The sequence below is a fragment of the Sceloporus undulatus genome, chromosome 9 (genome assembly GCF_019175285.1).
Source record: "Sceloporus undulatus isolate JIND9_A2432 ecotype Alabama chromosome 9, SceUnd_v1.1, whole genome shotgun sequence".
NCBI classification, from domain to species: domain Eukaryota; kingdom Metazoa; phylum Chordata; class Lepidosauria; order Squamata; family Phrynosomatidae; genus Sceloporus; species Sceloporus undulatus.
Window position 1 is genome coordinate 6,442,550 of NC_056530.1, and position 23,220 is coordinate 6,465,769.

At 40.3% G+C, this 23,220-nt stretch overlaps 1 protein-coding gene across 2 annotated transcripts in view; it reads right to left on the bottom strand.

Moving 5' to 3' along the window:
* Positions 1–2,991: 2,991 nt before the first annotated feature.
* The window catches only part of LOC121915446 (lethal(3)malignant brain tumor-like protein 4), a 101,732-nt gene continuing 81,503 nt past the window's right edge, over positions 2,992–23,220 (bottom strand). For both annotated transcript variants that reach the window (XM_042439745.1, XM_042439746.1), the window contains exons 21-22: positions 17,039–17,101; positions 2,992–8,069 (exon numbers count right to left, since the gene is read on the bottom strand). In XM_042439745.1, coding sequence (XP_042295679.1) covers positions 7,941–8,069; positions 17,039–17,101 — 192 coding nt within the window. In that variant the 3' untranslated portion in view covers positions 2,992–7,940. The remainder of the gene's footprint in view (positions 8,070–17,038; positions 17,102–23,220) is intronic.

Genomic DNA, 23,220 nt, shown 5'->3' on the forward strand with positions numbered 1-23,220 from the left:
CATAGAGGCCCCAAAAGAGGTGGGTAGAGAAAGACTAACATGGGAACAAGAGACCTTCAAAGAGAGAGGCTTTCCCATCAGACATCCCCATGTCCTCCATTTTCTGACTGCCCCTCTTCCCATCACACTCAACCTCTTTCTCATGGTTACATGCTGGAGGAACCAATGGCTGCCAAAACAGTCTTAAGGCCTCATTTGGCCTTTGGGCCAGAGAAGCCTCACCTGGCAGGGGCTGCAGAGATTGCAAAGTGTGTGTGTATATGCACACAGCTTCAAGTAGCACAGCTTCCATAATCCAAATGTTGTTGAACTTTTGATGTTGTGTGCCTTCAAGTAATTTCTGACATATGGTGCCCCTATCATGGCGTTTTCTTGGCAAGATTTGTTCAGAGGAGGTTTGCCATTGCCTTCGCCTGAGGGCTGAGAGCATGCAACTTGCCCAAGAGGGCTTCCAGAGTCCTAGTCCAATGCTCAGACCACTATGCCACGTTGGCTTTTAGCTCCCAGGATTTCTCACCATTGGCAAGGCAATGCTGAGACTTGCAATCTAACAATAGCTGTACCCATAACTCCTTCCCGACAATTCTGGTTAAAGTGGCTGCAAATTTCCAGCCACTAGAGCTTCATCTTTAATAGGAGCAATGGTGTCATTGCCATCCATGCTTCCTCTGGAGATAGCTATGTAGAAAGGAATTCTTCCAGCTGTGCTATGAGGTCTGCCAGATGTAATATAACTTTGTAATGTGAAGTTTGGTTGAATTAACTTGGCTTCAAATACGCAATCAAGGGTTATGACCATTGCAAAAGACATGCTTACATGATTTCCTATTTGAGACGGAGTTAGTTTGGTTAGAAGGGATGCTGAAGAGTTAGATGAGATAATTCCTAAATAAGAGGGAGCTGGGTCCTAACCCTTTGAGGTTTCTACCTCCAACGAAGGTAAAACTTTTTTCATTAGGACTAAGAATTATCAAGCTTTACCTATAGAGCACCAATTTTTTTCCAAATGTAGCAGTACAGAAGGTTCTTGAGAAAGTCAATTCTCTCTGTCTAGGAAAGGGCCATGTGGCTTCACAAAGGATAGACACCTTGGATCCCAAGAGTTACTTGACTGTTGCTAAAGGAATTTAAATTTTACTGTCCTTTGTCTCAGTCCCTACATGGCCAGGAGGGAAGTGACTTCTGCCTCGGTTGAAACCCCCCCAAACCAACTGAACTATAGCAGAAACAAAATCTAATGCAAAATGTAGGCTTGTGACTCTAACATCATCATTTTTCTTTTCCTGTATGATTTTTGAAAACATCCTTTGCCCGATGAAGAAGGCAGGGGAGCTTCCAAATCTTGCATGATGTAATTTCTGCATTTTGGTTGGAAAATAAAGCTTTCACTCTTTTGTTGATTTTGATTTTATTTTCTCTCTCTGCCTTAAACTTTGGCGATACAATAATGGGTTAGATGGACCACTGGTCTTATTACTCGAATTAATACTTAATCTGTTGTTTTTGTGTGCCTTCAACTTATTTCCGACTTATGGCACCCCTAAGGTGAAACTATAATGGGGCTTTCTTGGCAAATTTCTTAAGAGTGATTTTGCCATTGCCTTCTTCTGAGAAAGAGAAATTTGGAGGATATGGAAGGCAGCTGGGATGCTGCCAAACCACATCTGAGGGTTGCATGGCACACATTGTTCACCCCTGCTAGGTTTGATGAAGTCAGTTTCACTGTAATAAATACAGTCCATGAGTACAAGCCTGTTGTACCTTGCTTCACATACATGGTCACTGCAAGTCAGAACTAAATCCTGAACCTTTAAGAGAGGGTTGGGAAAACTCAGGCATAGTGCACTTTATTGAGAAAAATATAGGGTTCACAGATTGCTTCCTTGTGACCTACCATTTCTTTTTTTTTAAGTTATATTTGGGACCAGGAACACCTCTTTTCAGTTGTGATGACAAAACAGGATCTGGTCCAGCTGTTTGAGAAGAGGATGTTTGCATGGGCAAGCACATCAGGAGCTGCAAGGTAGCAATAGGGGTGACTGGAGCAGAGCCAATGTGTCCCTCTGGTGAAAAGGGGTCCCACTCCTATTATGGGTATGCTGTACAGCTGTCCTTATTTATCAGTGATGGGCTTTTAAACAAGAATGCTAGGGCCAGAAGATGAGGCAGCATTCTTAGCTCCCCTCATCTAAGCAGGCCAAATCTTTGTTGGTGCTCAAAGATGACAAGAGCACTATCACTCTCAGAATGCTATGTGTTGTGTCTCTCTCTGACAGGGCAACACAGTAATAGCATGACTTTGAGTACTGTATCCAACAAGTGAACCAGTACAGGGACAAATACCTGCAGCACCATCAGAGCAGCCCCAGCTTTTGCTGCCTCCCAACCAGGCTCTGGAAGCAAAGTCAGAGACATTTTGTCAAAGACATCCCTCCAGTTCTGACACCTCAGTTTGGATCCTGGTGCCCTCTGACAACAGCTTATTTTAACTGGTTTGTTCTACTTGGCTCTGGACAGACTTTGTTGTTTCTTGACCCCTGGACTGTTTTGATTCATACTAATTCTAGTCTACAAATAATTACTTATAACGGCATGGTTGGGAATGGGAATGCATTAGAAATTAATTTCAATTCATTTTTTGAACGGGAGAGGAACCAAAATTTGCACATCTCTTCTTTTCTAGTATGGAAAGAATTTAGTATTTTAAAACACTAAATGCAAAACAAGAAAAATGCCAGCTATCTTTTGTCTGTTTCACTCTTAAACTAGGTTAGTGTTGGATTGAAGTTGCTACACCTTCACACTTACATGGAATACAGGTACAACAAAATTCTCCCCATGTTGAGAACAAGCATGTGTTTTCAATCTGGCCAATGTAAATATGGGATGTAGGTAATACTAGAGGAAAAGAAGTGCTGTGAACATTATGAAGCCTACACCTTCAAAGAGACAGGATAGACTGGTTAACAGAGCAAGCCGAGTCAAAAGTGGTACTTTGAAACATCACATTTTATTAATATCCCCAAAGCAAAGCACATAGAAAACAATTCCAAGGCCTTTAAAAGAATTGGTAGGAAAATAATAACGTAATTTCAAAAACTGAAAATCAAAGTTCCACCATGAACTTCCCTGCTTTGCATGCATCTCTAATTCAAATAATAGGACATTTCTAAAATAAACTCACTCACTGTCAAATGATGGGAGAACGTCAAAAACTTTAAAGCTTTCTCTGGCATAAATCCCTTGCCAGGGCATGGAAGCAGCATGCAGGAAGTCTTGCAGCCAGATTTGCTTATCCTCTAGGCTCTTTGCTTGTAACAAATGTGGCGACGACTGTCACTGGCCTCTTCTATGCAGCTCCTAATATAATTCATTACCCAGAGCTGAAATCTACTAATGCTGGATTATGAGAATGATAGTTTGTGATGGCATGGAAAAGTCTAACAAATATTCCTTGATGAGACAGAGAGAGGGGGGGGGGGGGGAGGTCAAACTTGTCTTTCTAAACGAGAAAGGCACAATACAATACATAAACTGCAGAAATATTCAGAATAGAATTTCTTTGCTTTGGTGATATACGAAGAAAACTCCTTATGGAAGATATTACAGTTAATATGTAAAGATGAATAAAATGGATTTTCTTTAAGACAAATATTTTATCTGACTTACATGAAAAATCTTTGGATCAAGCAGCATCGACTTTTTAGAAGAGCCTTTTCTGGTACTGTCTCCACATGTCCATTCTTCAAACGGACAACGAGATTGAACAGTAAAGGTCTGGATAAGCAATCTCATCATATTCTTCAAGAATATTTTGAGACACTGCAAGAAATCATCTAATCATTCACATAAGATTGATATAATGTAAAAATGCCCAAAAGAATTATTAATAGATATTGCTTCTGAAGATAGTGGGAATATAGGACAAAATCATCAGTTACATTTGGTTAAAGGGTTGACGGCCAGTGGGTTTGTGTCTTTCATTGTGACTCTTATACTATCTTTTCCAGTGCAGGATTAAAAAAAAACAAAAACCCAAGCTTCATTTATATACCGCTTCATACTGCCTAAACAGTTGTAAACTGCTAACTGTAAACACTTTTCCATTAATGTGCTGGTAAAAATAATATCAAAACTACAATATTGTAGCAAACTTTTCAGTTAGCTCAGTCCCATGTAGATATGGAAGATATCAGAACCAAGTAAGAGACTAGAAAGCAAATATTTGCAAAATCATTTAACAGATTTGAGCAAATGTGCAATGCTAACTAATATTTTTGTACTTTAGCTACCTGGGCTTCCCTTTTCTGTGATTTCCCATCCTGGTTTGTGATTTGGTCTCAGTGGTCAGTCCTGTTTCTTTTCCAGCTCCATCAGCAGGTTAAGGCTATAACAGTGCCAATCTTCCTGTTTGGTGCAAATTTGTAGCTTCATTTTGTCTGCTGTATTCACTCCTCTAAATAATTTTTTGCTTTTAAAGATTAAACATATGTTTGTTTTCTGTACAAGTTCAATGTATACTAATTTTGTGGTTTAGAGGCAAGAAATCATTTGCATAAAACCTGCATGATTTCTTCAATATGATTGAAAATGGAAAAAAGATATGTCCCTGAAACTTCCTTTTGGTAGATAAATTTGGAACACAACTTTATAAAAATGAACTCATACTGAAAATAAAAGAAAAAACAATAGCTTCCTCACATATGCACTGAGATGTTTGAATATAATCATTGGCAAGTAAGAAATTACCCACTAAACTATTAGTTTAACATCTGGTTGGATTGTCCAGACAGACATTAATACAGATGAAACACAAGTCTATCAACTGCTATCTTCTCCCATTACAACATAATAATGCTCAGTCAGATCATTCTGGATTGCCAGGATTCACTTTTTTTGTATTGACTGACAACTTCCAAGTGACATGAGGGTCCCATGAGGATGCTGCTGTGTTTAGGAACTGAATGAAGTTGTCAGAAGACTAAGGTCAGAAACCTAGGAGTAAATCACAAGAAGCCTCCTTCCACACTGTCTACTTAAACAAGTCTGCCTTGCAATGAATAAAAATTGTTCTTAATGGATAAAAAAGCTGTTAAGACGGATCTCTTCCGGCAGGCCTTCCCAGAATAGAGAACCCAGCCTTAGAAAAATGTCTGGGAAAGATACTGCTGCTCCCACTGATTGTTTGCTGCTCTGATGTTGTTAACCTTCTGGTCAGTTTTTAACTTGTATGTTTGTTTGCTGTTGTTGTTTTGTCCTGTTTTTTTAAAGTATTGCATTGGATTTAATACTGTTTTAAGGAGGAGAGGGTCAAAGGCATTTTATATGTTGTGTATTTTTAACTTTGTTAGCCGCCCCGATTGTTCTCAGAGGGGCAGGATACAAATAAATTTTATTATGATTATTATTATTGTTGTTGTTGTTAATGTGCTACCCAGCTGTATACTGTATATGTGACTTTCATTGCTACAAAAGGTGTTTTTCCTCACCTATAAGTATCTTGCAGGAAAATTAAGAAGATGCCCTTTGGCAATTCTGATATCACATTAGAAATGTATTTTTAAATGTTTCTTTTACCCAGAACCATAAAGCTATATCCAATTCTAGGTGACAATCCATCTTCTGCTGATTCCCAAGATTCTTTCACGCTCCTTCAGTGATGCCTCTTCTGTACAGAAGACTTAAACTCCTTAACTTCTTATACAAAAATAGAAAGCTATAAGACATAGTGCCTTGGAAGATTTATTCAATAGAGTTCAGATTCAGTAGCCTGGATTGTACACTATTTACAAGTTTTATATCACCTTGATTTTGGCAAGGTTATGAAGACTCAAGTAGGGAGATTAAAAGAAGAGACATTCTTCTTTTAATCTAACCCATTTGCTTATAAGAAGCAAAAGTTGAGAGATAATTCATTACAACTACACTATCAATGAGCAACAGGGGGGAAAGGGGTTCTTTGTCAGCTCACATTCTGCATGCCAGTGACTGGATAACATTGACAGAAATTTTGCCCTTTTAACTCACTTAAATTTTATCAACACTACTAATGGCTTTACATTAAATAAATAGAAGACTTATTCTGCTTTGGTCAGAGGGAAATATTGGTCCATGTGACTCTTATCAGCCAGAAACCCAAAAGTGTATGAACAGTCACTTTGATGTGCTTGCATGACAGACAGAGGTTACTGGAGAAATCCATAAATTTCTTTGTGCCTGAACAAAAGAATAATGTGTGTCTCCCTCCCAAGTTCTAAGCTGTATTTGCAGGGAAGGAGGTAGCTGTAATGTTTGCCTATATTCTAATGTTGCCATATAGTGCAAGTGGGTACAGATGTGACAGTAAAAAGATGCAAAATACTTAGCCATTATGTGCTGCAAGCATAAGGGAATCATATTTACAGATAAACCAATTTTATTTCCAGAATCCTTGTTCCTCTCTGTCTTTCATGTTCTTTTGGCACACAGCACCCCCCCTCTCTTATTTCTCCATGCAGTCAAACAGTGCACTGTCTTTCAACAAAATCAAATATAGAATAGACCCCTGCACAGCAGAGATGGCAGATATCATTCCAAAGGCTGAAAATACAATAGCAGTCTGGGGCTGAACCTTCCAGTTCTTGGGTCTACCTAACAGCGCAAACACAAAAGTGGCATGCTTAGGATATCAGGTACTGCTACCATGTAGTCTCCATTTACTTCATTTAAATAGGGCTTTAGAGGTACATATATTAAATCCTACTGAAACAAACGGTGTATGCAGGACAGCAGTATTTTAGTTACCTGTACGCTGTGCAGGGGATTCACTAATATGATGTTGCATATATATAGGTCTCTCTCTCTCTCTCTCTCTCTCTGTGTAAGTAAGTAAAGCTATATTTTCTTTACTGGATTTTAATGTGGCTTTTGTTCTAATCAAGTTGTAATGGCTTTTAGTCAAATACAATAAAAGATTGATTGACTGACTGACCTGTACATTTAACTGCTTTGTATTTAAAATTAAGAAAGATCCAAGCTAGATACACTATGCTCTCAAAATAAAGCATCTCCGAAGGATTCTTTCATGGAAAAGAAATCATGACAGAACTGGATGTTATCCCATCTGTATACTCTCTTTGCACTGAACCACAGGAAGATGGAAGCAATTTTTTTTAAAAAAGAAAGAAATAGACTTGTTACTCTGCTACACTGAAATTACATGCCTACCTTCTGACCATCTCCAGTAGCCTTTATTAAATATTTAAATCAGCTCACAATGCAGGACTAACAACTAGAAAACCAACATATATGGAATTGGACCCTATTTCTGTTACTGCTTCAAACCCAACAAGTGCTGCTAGAAAAAGAAAATAACTGTCACTGTTTGGACAGCTGAAAAGAAACAAATGAAGGAGCCAGGTTGAAAGCTAGCCTGGGAAAACAAAGATGTTCCATGAGGAATTGATTTGCAAGATTTCCCCCTTCCCTTGTTTTCTTATGCCCCCACCTCCAAGCTCTGCACACACAGAATCTATCAAATATACCAGTTATAGGTTCAGCTCCATTTTAGGCACTGTCAACAGGGGAAGTAAGATTGCTTGAGTTTAGCTCCCTACCAACAGCAGCACCCAGGACTCCTTTTAGAACTGGAGGTGTCATCAAGATCTTTACAAAAGATCATTATTAAAATATTTAAATTCAATAAGAAAAATAATAATCTCTTCCTAGAAGGGAAACCATCAAATCTATTCCAAGTGGCAAAAGAGACCATACTTCTTCAGGATCTTTTCACTAGGTTTCACCCAAAACAGTCTGAAATGTGATTAGGCTAAAGCCTTTCCAAGTTGCCAGTCTTTTCAATATTTAGTAGCAGAGACTCTGGGTTCTTTGCTGCTGTAGTGTTCTTTGCAGGCTTTCCCAGTTCTGACTTCTTGACCCAGTCTGGTCTTGGAGGAGATGTCTCAGTCTTCTTCAGCAGTCTTGAACATGAGGATGGCATTGTATATTTTCAATGCAGGCCCCAACTTGATACTGAGAATTTTAACAATGTCTGACTGATTCAGGAGAAGGAAGGCTTCACCATCAATCTGCTGATGGGTGGAAACAGAAAAATTGCATGTTACTTGATAGTTGGGACAAAACAGTTTCTGTATGCTTAACAGTAAAACAAGTACAGTAAAACAAAAGCATTGAAACTGATAATAAGCAACACAGTCAGATAAAAACCCCTTGGATACTCCTTCTTGGGGCTCAGAACATCAGTCCCTGAACAAAAGCTTCAAAGGGAATGAGAAACTACAGAACTCCATTGACAGTGGGTTGAAAAAAAAACACAATAGTTTCGTGGTACACTACACAAGTAAGTTTGCTTGAGTTTGGCTCCCTACCAATAGCAACACCTAGGAATCCCTTAGAAATGGAGGTGAAATTAACACTACTTAATTTCCCAGACACAATTAGGATCTCACATCCATTTTATTTCATTTTTAATTTGGCTTAGAGCCAATATCATATAATACTCCAAGAATTCATTACACTGTTCACATGTTTATTTACTTAACTTGGTTTTAGGCAAATTCTTTATCCCATTCCCATTTTTGTCTCCTTACTACCCTTTATAGCCGTTGCTAAAGCTGAATTTGTCACCCCATTACCATACCTACAGTTTGGCATTTCTGTTACTAGTCAGACCCATTCATTGGTACATTGGCCCCTTGGTATCTGCTGAGGTTTGTTTCTATGACCCCTTTCCTTCCCATGGATACCCAAAATCCATGGATGCTCAAGTCTCGATATAGCAAAATGAAGTCCCTTATATAAAATAGCAAAATTAAATGTTCCTTTTGGAATTTTCCCCCCAAATATTTTCAAAGCCATGTGTCAGAGGGTGAATGATGATGATGATGATGATGATGATGATGATGATGATGATAATAATAATAATAATAGAGATTTATTTCTAGCCTGCCCAATCACGAAGAATCTGGGCGGGTTACAACAGTAAAATACATCAAATTACAATAAGAGGTTTTTTTTTAAAATCAAACCCTAGACCTACCTTCTCCCTCATTCCCAGTACTAAAACTGAATTAAACAGTAATAGTATAAAAACGTTAAAAACATTAAACAAAAAATATAGGCAGAAACATGCAGGGAAGAATAGACAGATGAGGGGGCAAATATCTCTGTATCTGGGGAGGGTAACTAAGTTGGAAAGGCCTGCCGGAAGAGATCCGTCTTGAGTGCTTTCTTAAAAGCTGTCAGAGTGGAAATATGATGGATCTCCTCTGTCAGGTCGTTCCATAGTTTTGGAGCAGTAATAGAAAAGGCCCTCTGGGAAACTGATCTTAGCCTAGATTTTTTTGGCTGTAGTAGATTTCTTCCAGAGGACATTAGTGTGCGGGACGGACAATAGGGAAGAAGGCGTTCCCTCAAGTACTCTGGGCCCAAGCCACGTAGGGCTTTAAAGGTAATCACCAACACCTTGTACTTTGCCCGAAAACTAATAGGCAGCCAGTGCAGGGACTTCAAGACCAGTGTTATATGGTCATTCCTAGAAGGATGATGGGGAGGAGTCGGGTTGGGGTCCCACATGGGAAGATGGGGGACAAGAGGATCCTGGAGAAACCCCAAGGGAAGGGAAGGTCACCGAAACAGGAGACTCAGCTGTGACAGGGGCGGGCCTAGGGACGGTGTCCAGGGCGCAGGCTAGAAAAGGGGAAGGGGAAGGCAAAGAGGGGGAGGAGGAGCCAAGGAAGACGTTGGAGAGGAAGGAGGCGATGGAGTATGAAGAGGTGATTGCATGAGAAGTTCGAGATGTTCGGACGGCCGATATAGCGCAACAACACCTGTGAGAGAGGCGGGGAGGTAGTGGGAGTGAGAACACTGCACAGAGGGCTTCTTCGCTGACCACATCCACCCCACTACAGTGGTGCCTCGGGTTACGAAAGTAATTCGTTCCGCGGCCGCTTTCGTAACCCGAAAAGCCTTCGTAAGCCGAATTGCCATAGGCGCTAATGGGGAAAAGCCACGTTTCGTGCGAAAAAGCGCCGAAAAGCACCAAAAATTTTCTTCGTATCCCGAAAAAACATTCGTAACCCGGAACAATGATTTCCAATGGGATTTTTTCGTATCCCGAAAATTTCGTAACCTAGGTATTTCGTATCCCGAGGTACCACTGTACCTTGGAAGCTGACGAAGGGCCCTATCAAAGTCACCCAGTAATTGGACCCAGACCCCTTTTGTGCTGGGACATTTGAGGATAGTGTTGGCTTGTGGGGCATCGCCCAGGGCCCCAGGTGTGAGTCGAGTTGGAGCTGGAAGAAGAAGGGTTAGACCCAAAGCTCTAAATACTGAGACTGATTAAGAGAGTCTGTGAACATCTAGAAGGCAATGCTATAATCACAAAAAGTCAACATGGGTTTTAGAGAAAGAAGTCATGCCAGACAAACCTAATCTCTTTCTTTGATAAAATTACCAGCTTAGTAGATGAAGGGAATGCTGTGGATATAGTATATCTTGATTTCAGTAAGGCCTTTGACAAAGTTCCCCATGACATTCTTGCAAACAAGCTTGTAAAATGTGGGCTAGACAAAGGAACTGTTAAATGGATCTGTAATTGGTTGACCGGCCGAACCCAAAGGGTGCTCAACAATGGCTCCTTTTCATCCTGGAGAAAAGTGACCAGTGGGGTCCCACAGGGCTCTGTCCTGGGCCCAGTGCTATTCAACATCTTTATCAATGACCTGGGTGACAGAATTGGGAGCATACTTATCAAATTTGCAGATGACACCAAATTAGGGGGAATAGCTAATACCCCAGAGGACAGGATCAAGATTCAAAATGACCTGAATAGACTAGAAAGCTGGGCCAAAGCTAACAAAATGAAATTCAACACGGAGAAATGTAAGGTATTGCACTTAGGGCGGAAAAATAAAATGCACAGATATAGGATGGGTGACACCTGGCTGAATGAAACTACGTGTGAAAGGGATCTAGGAGTCCAAGTAGACCACAAGTTGAACATGAGTGAACAGTGTGATGCGGCAGCTAAAAAGGCCAATGCTATTTTAGGCTGCATCAATAGAAGTATAGTGTCTAGATCAAGAGAAGTAATAGTGCCACTGTATTCTGCTCTGGTCAGGCCCCACCTAGAATATTGTGTCCAGTTCTGGGCGCCACAATTCAGAAAGGACATTGAGAAACTGGAGCGTGTCCAAAGGAGGGCGACAAAAATGGTGAAAGGTCTGGAAACCATGCCCTATGAGGAACGACTTAGGGAGCTGGGGATGTTTAGCCTGGAGAAAAGAAGGTTAAGAGGTGATATGATCGCCCTGTTTAAATATTTGAAGGGATGTCATATTGAAGAGGGAGGAAGCTTGTTTTCTGCTGCTCCAGAGAACAGGACCCGGAACAATGGATGCAAGCTGCAGGAAAAGAGATTCCACCTGAACATTAGGAGGAACTTCCTGACAGTTAGGGCTGTTCGACAATGGAATGCACTCCCTTGGAGGGTGATAGAGTCTCCTTCCTTGGAGGTCTTTAAACAGAGGCTGGATGGCCATCTGTCAGGGATGCTTTGATTTGGATTTCCTGCATGGCAGGGGGTTGGACTGGATGGCCCTAGTGGTCTCTTCCAACTCTATGATTCTATGATTCTAAGTGGATGGGCAGTGAAGTAACTAGTTCACCACATGGGGAACTGAAAGTGTTACAGTTGTTGTTAGAATAAAGCGGTTGAGCATTCACCCAGGTGTCCTTGCCTCCTTTCGCCATCATGGAGATACCTACCCAACCCCTCTCCAGTCGGAGTGGCCCCGCAATACCATGGAGATTTAATCTGTGCCTAATCCATGGATATGGAGGGCTGACTATATAAATGTCTGTCCATAGGCACTTCACTCCATGCATCTGAGGATGTAGACTCACTCTACAAAAACTTATGCTACAAACTTCTTCCTCTTCCTTAGTTTCAACGATACTACAAGCTCCCTTTGCATAATGACACTATGTTTGCATAGGTACACCCTTGGTAGCCCTTTTCTCACATGACATTCTTCAGTACTTTTACTAGTGGATCCTTTTGACAGGGTTATGGATTGCAAAGATGTGAATGGAAAAAACTACTGTACATTTAAATACAACAAAATCCAAAATACATAAAAGAGTGACACCTTTATACTTTGGCCACATAATGACAAGGCATGATTAATCAGAAAAGACTATCTATCTCTTTTAGAAAAGACAGTGATGCTAGGAAAGATAAAGGGTAGGAGAAAGAGAGGAAAATCACAAGCCAGATGGTTAGACTCAATCAGAGAGGCCATGGGCCTGAGGTCTGCAGGACCTAAGCAAAGCAGTTGAAGACAGGGGGTCAGCAGGGGATCTACACTGGTAACAGTTGCACTCTAAGACTGCAAATATTACAGTGGTGGACTGTGATTAGATTTGGTTAAGCAGGATCACCTATGGACATATTTTAAGTTGCTACTTCAAGTCTTACATTTGAAAAGGGATACTGAAGGAAGAAAATGAAAATAGTGACGAAATCTCTCTATTTAAGAACTTATATTAAAAAATTAATAACAAATATCAGCATTATCATTGTCCAACGGAGGTACTCATTTGGGATCCACTGCAGCTGAAATATACTGAAGGTCAAGTGCTTAATGTCCCCTAAATGAAAGCTTATGCAAATGTATTTAAAGAGGATTAAAGTTACTGAAATCTATGAAAAGGTCTTGCATGCATTAAAAAGTTGGTATCTAGCTAAATAAGATGCTCATTCAATTAGTTCTGTGTCCACATTATCTCATAACAACTTAACCTTCCTTGATGCTTGGTTTCCAGAAATAGGAAGAATGTGCAACAAAGTCTCTTCAAAATGGAAGGGGGCTGCAAAGTATTTGAACCCTTGAGATACTTTAGATTAGGGTGGAAACCCCTCCAAATGTTATGGGACTGCAGGTGCTAGCAGCCATAGCTAACATTGCCAATGAAATGTTCCAGTCCAACAACATCTCAAGGGCCACAGGATTTCCATCCCTGCTTTTAGTGTTCAAAAATAAATTATAACTAAATGCCATTCATGTTGATAAAATACTATGGACAGATTTGGGGTTTTATATGTGATCTTTAATTGTTTTCACTCTGTTAACTAGGAAAACTTAACTATTTTAGAAGGATTATTTTAGAATATGGCCATAATTTGCTCGTGGGTTTGTCCAATCCTCATGGTTTCCTTTTAACATCGCTTACACAATTTGTTCTTTCTTGCACTATGTTGTTCAGTTAATAAAACTAAAAATGCAAATTAAAGCACAACCACACCACCACTTACAATCTAGTTGATGTGGATGACTGCACTTTCATTTTCATAACCTATACTTTTGTAACCAAATAAGAAGTGTTTGGGTTGCTCAACTGCTGCTAATGGGGTATTACAGCAGAATTCAGTAGTTTTGTCACTGTCTTATTTCTATGAAGAAGGCATTTTTAAAAAATTGATTTAATATCTGATGAACCTGCCTAACTTCCTCACAAGATGCATCTCTGTTTCATGACATTGCACAGGCAGGCCCTAACAGCCCTTATTTGCTATTACTGGAATTACGACACAGGGCTAGTTATACTGTAATAAGAAACACATCAAGGGGCTAGTTAAAATGTCAGGGAAAACTACTCACCTCTTTTTACTGTTTATATACACATAATGTCAAATTCTTTCTTTCTTTCATTAATTTAATAGACTTATGTCCCGTTTTGGGGTTACCTACATGAGCAATAAGAAGGAGTTTTGCCCCAGATTGATCCCTACCTGTTCAAATGATGCATGTGGCCAAAGGAGGCTGTGCTGACTGGAGAAAAATAATCCCTGGTTTGCGCCAGATAAATTTAGAAAGTGTGAACTACTGCACTGACATGCAGGCTGCTCACCAGTGAGTGCGAAAATGAAGGAAGCAGCCAGCAGGCCACAAGTACCATTGCTGCCCAAATATTTTTTTCCTGTCTCCTGCCCTCAAATGGATAGCTGATGTGTACAAGTGGTCAACTACACCATCAACCCATCGCATAATCCATGAAATGAAATTACAACAAATACAGCAGATTGCCAACAATACGATGGATTGAATAAGAACAATAACAAACTGGTTGGTCTAATAGGGGGCTATGGGGGAAGGAGCATGTATGGAGGGCCTCCATGACTGTGTTGTGCCAATATGTCACTGGGTGCACTGATGTATTGTACAGAACAGTTGATTGTTTTTTTGATCGAGTTGCTGGTCATATGGCTAGTTGCATGGGGCTTTAAATGGGCTGGCAACTGGGAAGGACAAGGAAGGTGATTTGTGATTGCTGGTGGTGTGTCCATGCGTGTGTGTGCATGCATTTGGGGCAGAACAAAATAAATAAATAAAAAGCCTGTACCCACAAATGTCCCATTTTGGCCAAACTAGTGCCACTGGCTCTCTACAGAAAAAGCCTATGTGTAATCAAAACTGGCTTTGCAGAATTATAAACTGAGTCATCATTTTCTTCACTTCTGCTCATTAAGAAGTACAACTTTTACTTCATTCCTGGACAGATTACAAAAAGCCCTATTATTTAAATGCTGCTTGACCTAAGGAACTAATACATGGTAGCACTTAAAAAACAAAACAAAACCTTGCATTTAAAGAACACTGACAAGATTCTTCTAATGATGGTGTGCAGCAAAATAAGACTGTAAATGAAATCAGCATTATACATGCCTGAGCTGGCCACCTTTCTTGTTCTCAGAGTCTGAGATCATATACCTCCGCCCATGTAGTTATGGTTACAAAAAAGGTAGAGGCAGTGGCAAGAAGAAAAAGATGGTGATGGCAGTGACTGCAAGGATAGGAATATAATGTTAAATGAATCAATAGAAATCTCTTTAGACATAAACTACTTTTGGTCCAGCAGAAGTTGATGTTTCAGGTGTTTACTGGACTATCCTTTTTGGAAAGAAACTCTCTGCTTCAACTAAATGTTTGCCATGTAATGCAGATAATATTTCCTTGTAATATATGATATGAGTCTGTTCAGTGGTTATTCTTTTTGGTTAGATGTGTCACAATGTGTTACAATTTAAACACTAGCCATAAAACCATAGATATCTTTGTTTAAAATTATGTTACAATGTGGAATTTAACTGAGGGTTAATGTTGGAGCCTTTCTACCTTTGCTCTTGCAAAAACATTTATACACCAGGTTTGGAAAGCTAAACATTCACCATCAACAGCCTGAAGATCTTACTGCTTTAGCTATAACTGAATATGTATGTTATAGATGTCAGCTTCAGGAAAACGTGTTTTTGAAAATATAGTCAGCTTATATCTATGTATGTCTACTCTTTCTTCATACACCATCAACTTTCCTTTGCTTGTTTCACTGCTTCTCTTCTATTTCTTTTCTTTGTAATAATATTTAAAAAACAATACTATTTTTAAAGCGATGAAAAGGAAGAAAATGCAGCATCAGTAGCAACCCCATCCCTGGAAATGAAGCATTCGAGAAACATATGGATTATAGCCTCCTGCTGCCACTGCATTCCTGTGCAAGTGCAGAATGAATATCACCACTTGCTTAATGGGCCATCAGACAAGTGGTCTGCCACTATAAGATCCTGGCTAGAGTAACCATTTGGGCAACACTCCCACCTTGAAAACTTGACAGCTGGTTTAGTTAAATACTTTCAGTTAAATAAATACTTATTAAATACTTTTTAACAATACTATCTCTCAGATTCAGTTCAATACAATTAAAATTTTAATAATCTATACCAAGATAAACAAAGTGTAGCCTGTATATACAGGATGTGCAAAATGCAGACTACAAGCAGCATGTGGCCCCTGTAGCTTCCTAACAGACCTCCAAAGTTGCCTGCCTGCTCAAAAATGTTTTTTAAAAAAATATTTTTGGCATGATTTTCAAGGTATTTTGTCCAAACCACAAGGAGAGCCCCTGAACCATGCAACTTCTAGCTTCACACATAAAACTACCCAGAACCCACAAATTACTCTATTTTCTTTGGAGCTTCTCAAAATAGAGGCAGGACATGATCTAATATCACTTATTTTGGGAAGAACTTAGAAGAAGGTATTTGGGAGCAATGTGAGCAGGGGTCAGAGGGTAGGAAAGTGTTCCTTCAGGATAGTGGCAGTTTCCTCATGAAGAGTAGCTAAGGAAAATCGGAGTTCTGAATTGGAGAAAAGAAAGAAGAGGTTCTATTACTGTGATACCATTCTGTATGGAATATGCTTGGGCCACCTGGAGATGGGTGAGGGTGTCTTTCAAAAGGAGCCCTGGTGGCGAAGTGGTTAAATGCCTGTACTGCAGCCATTCACTCAAAACCACAAGGTTGTGAGTTCAAGACCAGCAAAGGGCCCAAGCTCAACTCAGGCTGGCATCCTTCCGAGGTCACTAAAATGAGTACCCAGACTGTTGGGGGCAAATTAGCTTACTTGCTAATTAGCTTACTTGCTGTTCACCGTTATGATCTTTGGAATAGCGGTATATAAATAAAACAAATTATTAATTATTATTAAAAGCATAAAGATATTACAAATGTACTGAAGCATTCCACACAAATAAGAATAACAACAGCGTTCCTTTCCTTCCCTTAGTCCAGTACTTCTCAAATAGTGGGGCGCGCCCCCCAGGGGGGGGCGCAAGGCTCCATAAAGGGGGGCTCATTTGACCAATTTTTCTTCTTCCTAGGGGGGGCATGACAGAAAATAATTGAGAAGCACTGCCTTAGCCCAAGGAAATACAATATAAAGATGACTGAATAAATAAAGAACGGGTATAGATAAAGTTTATCATCATCAACATCCTCATCCTCAGTAAGCAAAGTGGCCATTTACATCCCTATAATGTGGGGAGGGGAAAGGTAAACTAAGTGGGAGAGATAACACTTCATACACCTGATAGACCTTTCAGTTAACCTGGCTCCACCTACCAGCAGCTCAAGGGACCACTTTTGTATTTCTTGTGGCTGCAGCTGGTTATTAGAATTGCACAGCCAGGACTGACTTACCTCTTGCCGGAAGAGTGGGGCCTGATCCTTGCACCCAGGGAGACGCTGGATAAAACCGACCACCTATACAAGTATTAGAAACAAAAGGCAGAAATATTAAAGGGATGGTCAGCAATACAGCAATGAAAGTATTTTCCCCACTTAGCCAATTTTTTTATTTGTTTTAACAAAGCACACACACACACACACACACAGAGAGAGAGAGAGAGAGAGAGAGAGAGAGAGAGATGGTGCTTTAAAAGAAAAAGAACAAGATAAAAAAACCAGTTCCCTGCCCTCAGACTTACAATTTAAAGACAGGACACCCAAGGAAAGGGGATGGCAGTGAAGGAGGAGATGGCAATGGAGGAGATTAAGTCAAGCAGATACAGCTGATTATTGTCTTCCTCTGAGGCCAAGCCAGTGGCAGTTGGGGGGGATGGGAGGGATTTTCATCTGCTTCTGGGCCTAAGAATGGTGAAACTGTGCCTGCCTCTTCTGCCTTGTATATTACTAGGAGAGGATAAGCAATGTTTCCTTAAACGTTGAAGATATCATAGCTGATGTGAAATTTGACAAATAATAGGATCTAGCCAAAAGAGAGGCAATAAATTTAATGCAAAAGGGAGATAACATTTCAATGGGCTAAGAAGGCCAGCTCAAACTGTACAAAGCAGCCTTGACTGCTCTCATGAGCCAAGCATGTAGTAGAAGATGTATCCTTTTAGAGCCCCTGTTTGATTTCAGGGCACACTGGGGACTGCAGCTATTTAGAGCAGTGGAATGGTTCAGGTTGGCTGCAGGCAAAGTGAAACATAGTAAGATGAATTTAAAGATACTGAAAGAGAAGGAAACAAAGTCTCGTAAACTGAGGCATAGTTTGCATGGTCAACACATGCAATAGAATAAGGTGACAGACCCTGCTGGAGAGAAAGAGAAAGAATTAATGCATCATTCAAATATAGATAAACATTTATTATTATTTTTTAACTAAAGATGTGCCAAAACCACCACCACTCCTAAGAAACGATGACACCAAATGGGAGTGCAATATTGATAATAAGCTCCTTGATAATGTGGGCTGGATAAATCAAAATGTGTAAATAAGCCTCTTTCAAATTGAGGTAGGCAAGAAGTCCCCCATCTGAATCCTCTCTATATTGAAGAGGGAGGTTCCCATTCAAAAAGCTTCTACAGCATAAACCAATTCACTCTCTTGAGATCTAAAATGGCCCTCCAGGACTTGTTCTTTTTGGGCACTAGGAAGAAAATAGAGTAAAAGACTAAGAACTGCTCCTGCAGGCTCTTTCATGCAGATTTGGAGAAGATGCTCTCTTGCAATATCTAAAGGTGCTTGTCTGACTTGTTTGATCTGGGAGAAGAGACAAAGTAACTCTTTGTCCAGGGGTTTCTGGATGAAACGGATTATCTAGATCCATTTCAATCTGGTTTCAGACCTGGCTATGGAACAGAAACAAGCTTGACTGCCTTGATGGATAACCTACACAGGGAACTGGACAGTGTGTGTGTGTCCCTGTTGTTTCTCTTGGACCTCTCAGTGGCTTTCAATACCATTGATCATGGTATCTTTCTCAACCGCCTCTCTGGGATGGGGCTTGGAGGTATTGTTTTACAGTGACTCAATACCATCCTGTAGGGGCGAATCCAGTAGGTGATACTGGGGGACTCCTCTTTGACCCCTGGCTATTGACCTGTGGGGTCCCTCAGGGTTCTGTGTTGTTCCCTATGCTGTTTAACATATAGATGAAACTGCTGGGAGAGGTTGTCTGCATTTTTGGGGTGTGGTGTCATCAATATGCAGACGACACTCAACTCTCCTACCCATCTTAATCCAAGGAGGTTGTCCTGGTCCTAAACCAGTGTCTGTCTTCAGTAATAGACTGGATGAAGTAAACAAGTTGAAACTTAATCCAGACAAGACAGAAGTGCTCCTGGCCAGTCGGAAGGCAGATCAAAGAATACGGATCCAGCCTGTGTTAGATGGGGTCACACTCCCCCTGAAGACACAGGTTCACAGTTTGGGGGTACTCTAGGACTCAGCTTTGAACCTGGAGGCCCAGGTCTCTGCTGTGACCAGGAGTGCTTTCGCACATTTAAAACTTGTGTACCAGCTGCGCCCATTCCTTGAGAAGCCAGGAATGGCTTCTAAAAGTTCATAAGGATATAAAAGTGATCATGAAAGGGACTGCAAAATTCTACACAACAGCCCAGAGATATAGATACATCTGATATTATTTTCTCCCATTGATGGGAGATTTTTTCCCTCTGGAACAGTAGGCATAGTTTTCCCCCTTTTCTTTTGTTTCCATGAGCACATTGTCTAGAAAAGAACTCAACAATACCCATCCACCCACCCCCCAAAAAAGAAGGGGTACGCAGCTCCAAGCCTCGTGAGATTTGTGCAAAAAAGAAAAAGGAGGGGGAAAAGACCAAAATTAATTCCATTTTGGGATAAAGGCAGGATATAAACCCCATAAATAAATAAAATCTGGTCTTTCTCTCCTCAGGCAATTCATGAGTATTCAAGCTATTCATGAACATTCAGGTAATTCATTGCCATTTAGGAGAAATCAGTCCAGATACCAAGGCTGCCATGGGGCATCTGCAAGAGGGGTCTTCAACTTGGACATGACATCAGAAAGAGGCATAATAACAACAATTACTCTGAACTAAGGAAGGCTTAGAAGCCCCTTTAGATGATGTTTCTTTCAAAATATTAGGAAATGGAACAGTAGAATTCCCAGTCTTAGCTCCAGCCCCTATTTCTGTCACACTCTCAGAGGTAGAAGACAGCAGATCAGCCATATCAGAAACCTGTGAAACCTTTTTGACCTTATGCAGAAGGATGTGAAAGTGCTCTTCTGGGGGACAAAATCCTAATTTGTTGGGTAGGGGTTGGTAAAGGACAGTTCCCCATCTTGCCTGTCAGAGTGCAATGGGAAGACCATGTTGTCTGGGGGTGAGCTGGGAGAAGCTGGTGATCATCCTCTCCCCACTCCCAGAATCCAAGGAAGTGTGATTTCTTTGGACTTCTCTCTCTTTATGAAGATAGGTTGCCTTCCAAGGATGTCTAGTGTCTAGTAATGATAAGCCAGACTCTGCTGAAGAAAGGAGAAACTCCTGGGGATAGAGTGGCCCTTAGTGGAAACAGATGAAGTTGCAGACGCCATCTTGCCAGCAGCAAAAGCATGGTTTTTTTGTGTGTGCTTTTCCTGACCAAGATTGCAGCACAAGTCCTTTTCAGCAACTGAGTCCAACCAATAATGGATCCATCTGATGTTGTATCAACCATTCCATATTTAATCAGTTTGCTAACCAACATATGGGAGACTTATCAAATGCTTTGCTGAAACCAGATAAATGAGATTTATAACATTCTCCCACCCATTAAACTAATGAGCTGATCAAAATACTGTATATACAGTTGGCCCTCCACATTTGCGCCTCTGACTTTTGCGGATTTTATTATTTGCAGATGTTTTCTCTAGGTTCTCCAGTGTGACTCTGTAGGTAGTCATGCTGAAGGACCGAGAGATTCGTAGAGAAAATACTACTCTAGGCATTTATAGGTTTTTCATCATGATTCTATGGTCAATTTCCAGTGGATGTTGACCACAGAGTTCCACCGGAGGACCTAGAGATTCACAGGGAGGTGTTCTAGCAGGTTAAAAAAGTGGCTTTTTTATTTACAGTTTTTCCAGTTTCATGGGGTCCTGCACCCCTAACCCCAGCAAATGTGGAGGGCCCACTGTATAGGATTTGTTCTTGACAAACCCAGGCTGGCTCCTACTGATCACTGCATTTCATCCAAATATTTTATAATCTGTTCTAATATTCTGCCTGGTACTGAAGTCAGGCTGACCTTTTTTGCCCTCTGAAGAGAAGGACAAAGTTTGCTCATCTCCAATCCTCTGGCACCTCAATCCTTCCTTAAGATTTCTAAAAAATGATGGCAAGTGGTTCACAGGGTTCAAGTTCTTTCAGTACTTTTGATTTGCAATTCTTAGCAATCCAGAGTTGCAATACAGCCAGGGCGGGGGGTGGGGAAGCAAAATAGGTGTTGAGTTTGTTGTGATCTCTTAGCATTTTACCCTCCTTACTAAACAGCAATCCCATCATTTCTTTGAATGATTTCTTTGAGCATGCTCCATTTCAAACTTATCTGGGGGGAAAAACCTTTTTGTTCCCTGTCCAGTTTCAGCTAGTTCTGAACTTTTAGTTTCCTTACACTATTCCTATAAGTGATTCATCCCTTCTTCAGTTCTTCATGCATGCTTTTTCCTTTCTACTTCCTCCTTGAATTTACTATGCAGTCAACATTGATCTTTTAGTTAGAAGTGGGAGTGATTCTGTAATTGGAGGTGGCAGCAACTGAATTTGGGACCTTCTGCATGCAAAGCATGTGCTCCTCCACTAAATTATATTCCTTCCCAAGATTCTGTTAAAAAAGTTGCCCCAGGGCTACTTACATGAATGGTAACACTCTCTGGGATATAAAAGTATGGTCCCAGGAGGAAGCTCATGTAGGAATTTCAAGCAATAAAGATGGTGTGTCACTCCTAGCTGGTAGGGATATGAGTAGATCAGGCTTGAGTCAGATAATACCATCTTATCGAACAGTTCATCATTGGGTTCCATTAAGATAAATTAACAGTCTACTGTAACAGATGAACAATGAAGTGTGGGGAGTCAAAAACCACAGATGTGAATGTAGAAGCTGCCACTGCCATAAGGTAGTCCACAAAGAACATACTTTATATATGACTACTTCACAATAAACAATGCCAGTTCTCTAACAGCACAAATCAAAATAGGATTTGGTAGGATTTTGAAAAAAAATATTAAAAAAGAAACCAGTTTTGCTAAGCTTCGGACAAGCTTTCCACCCCTGTATTAATATCTCTTGCAGGATTAACTAATGAGGAATTGAAATTGTCAAACATGACACAAATACAGTCTCGCATTAAATAACATTTGGAAAAAACAGTAAGAAGCTTTTGAGAAATAAACACTGAAATGACAGCTCTTGGTAGAAGAGAAAGGATTGCTGAGAGCAAAACTTAAGGTCTTGAGTAGTTAAATATAATTTCAGTTGCTTCCAATGATGAAGCAATATATGAAAATTAAAAATAACCTATCTGGTTTCCTTTGAGGTACTACTGAAATTAAGTAAGAGGTACTCTCATTTTACACAACTCTCCTAGCAATAAGCACTTTTGAACGTTTTTTAATTGTTCCACTTCTAAGTTCATAAGCTAATAATTCATTTTGTATATCTTCTTTCCTTTCCCTTGTTTGACTAATGATGAAATGTTGCTACTTCCCTGGAAGTCTAAAATTTAAAACTGAAGAAATGTATTGCTTGATAGGAACTGATAGGCTGCAATTCTATGTACCCTTCAAAAACGAAGCTCTCTTCAAACTAGCCAAACATACTTCTGAAAATATATGCATAGGATTACACTAAAGGCTTTTATCGCTTAAAGTTTCAGATGGTATGACATTCCCAGGGGATGGGAAACTGACCAAAAACAGTGCCTTGCAGTCACTATTCTGAAAAAGGTGAGATTAATTTATATCTGATAGTCAAGACATTTGCATTATGACATACTTCTTGTTTTAAAAAAAAAACTTGAATTGAGGAAGACTTAACCAAGTAAACACAGAATCAGGATGCAAGCCTAGCAGTTACTTAAAATTGCATATACCATATATACTCGTGTACAAGATGACCTCATGTATAAGTCAAGGGAAGGTTTCAGGGTCAAAATCATGCATTTTGATATGACCCATGGATAAGTGGAGGGTAAAAATTAGGGGGCATAGTGGTTAAGATGCCAGTTCTGATGATCAGAAGATCGGAAGGTCAGCAATGCTGCATGAAGCGGTGAGCTCTGATCACTAGTCCCAGTTTCTGCCAACCTAGCAGTTTGAAAGCATGCAAATACAAGTAAATAAATAGGTACCACTTAAGTGAGAAGGTTAACAGCATTCAGTGCAGTCATGCTGGCCACATGACCACCAGAGCAGTTCTCTGGCTCTTCAGCTTAAAAATGGAGATGAGCACCTCCCCCTACAGTCGGTTACGTCTAGACATTCATGTCAAGGGACTACCTTTACCTTTATAATGAAGGGTGGAAAGGACAGGTTGCTTACCTGTAACAGTATTTCTTCGAGTGGTC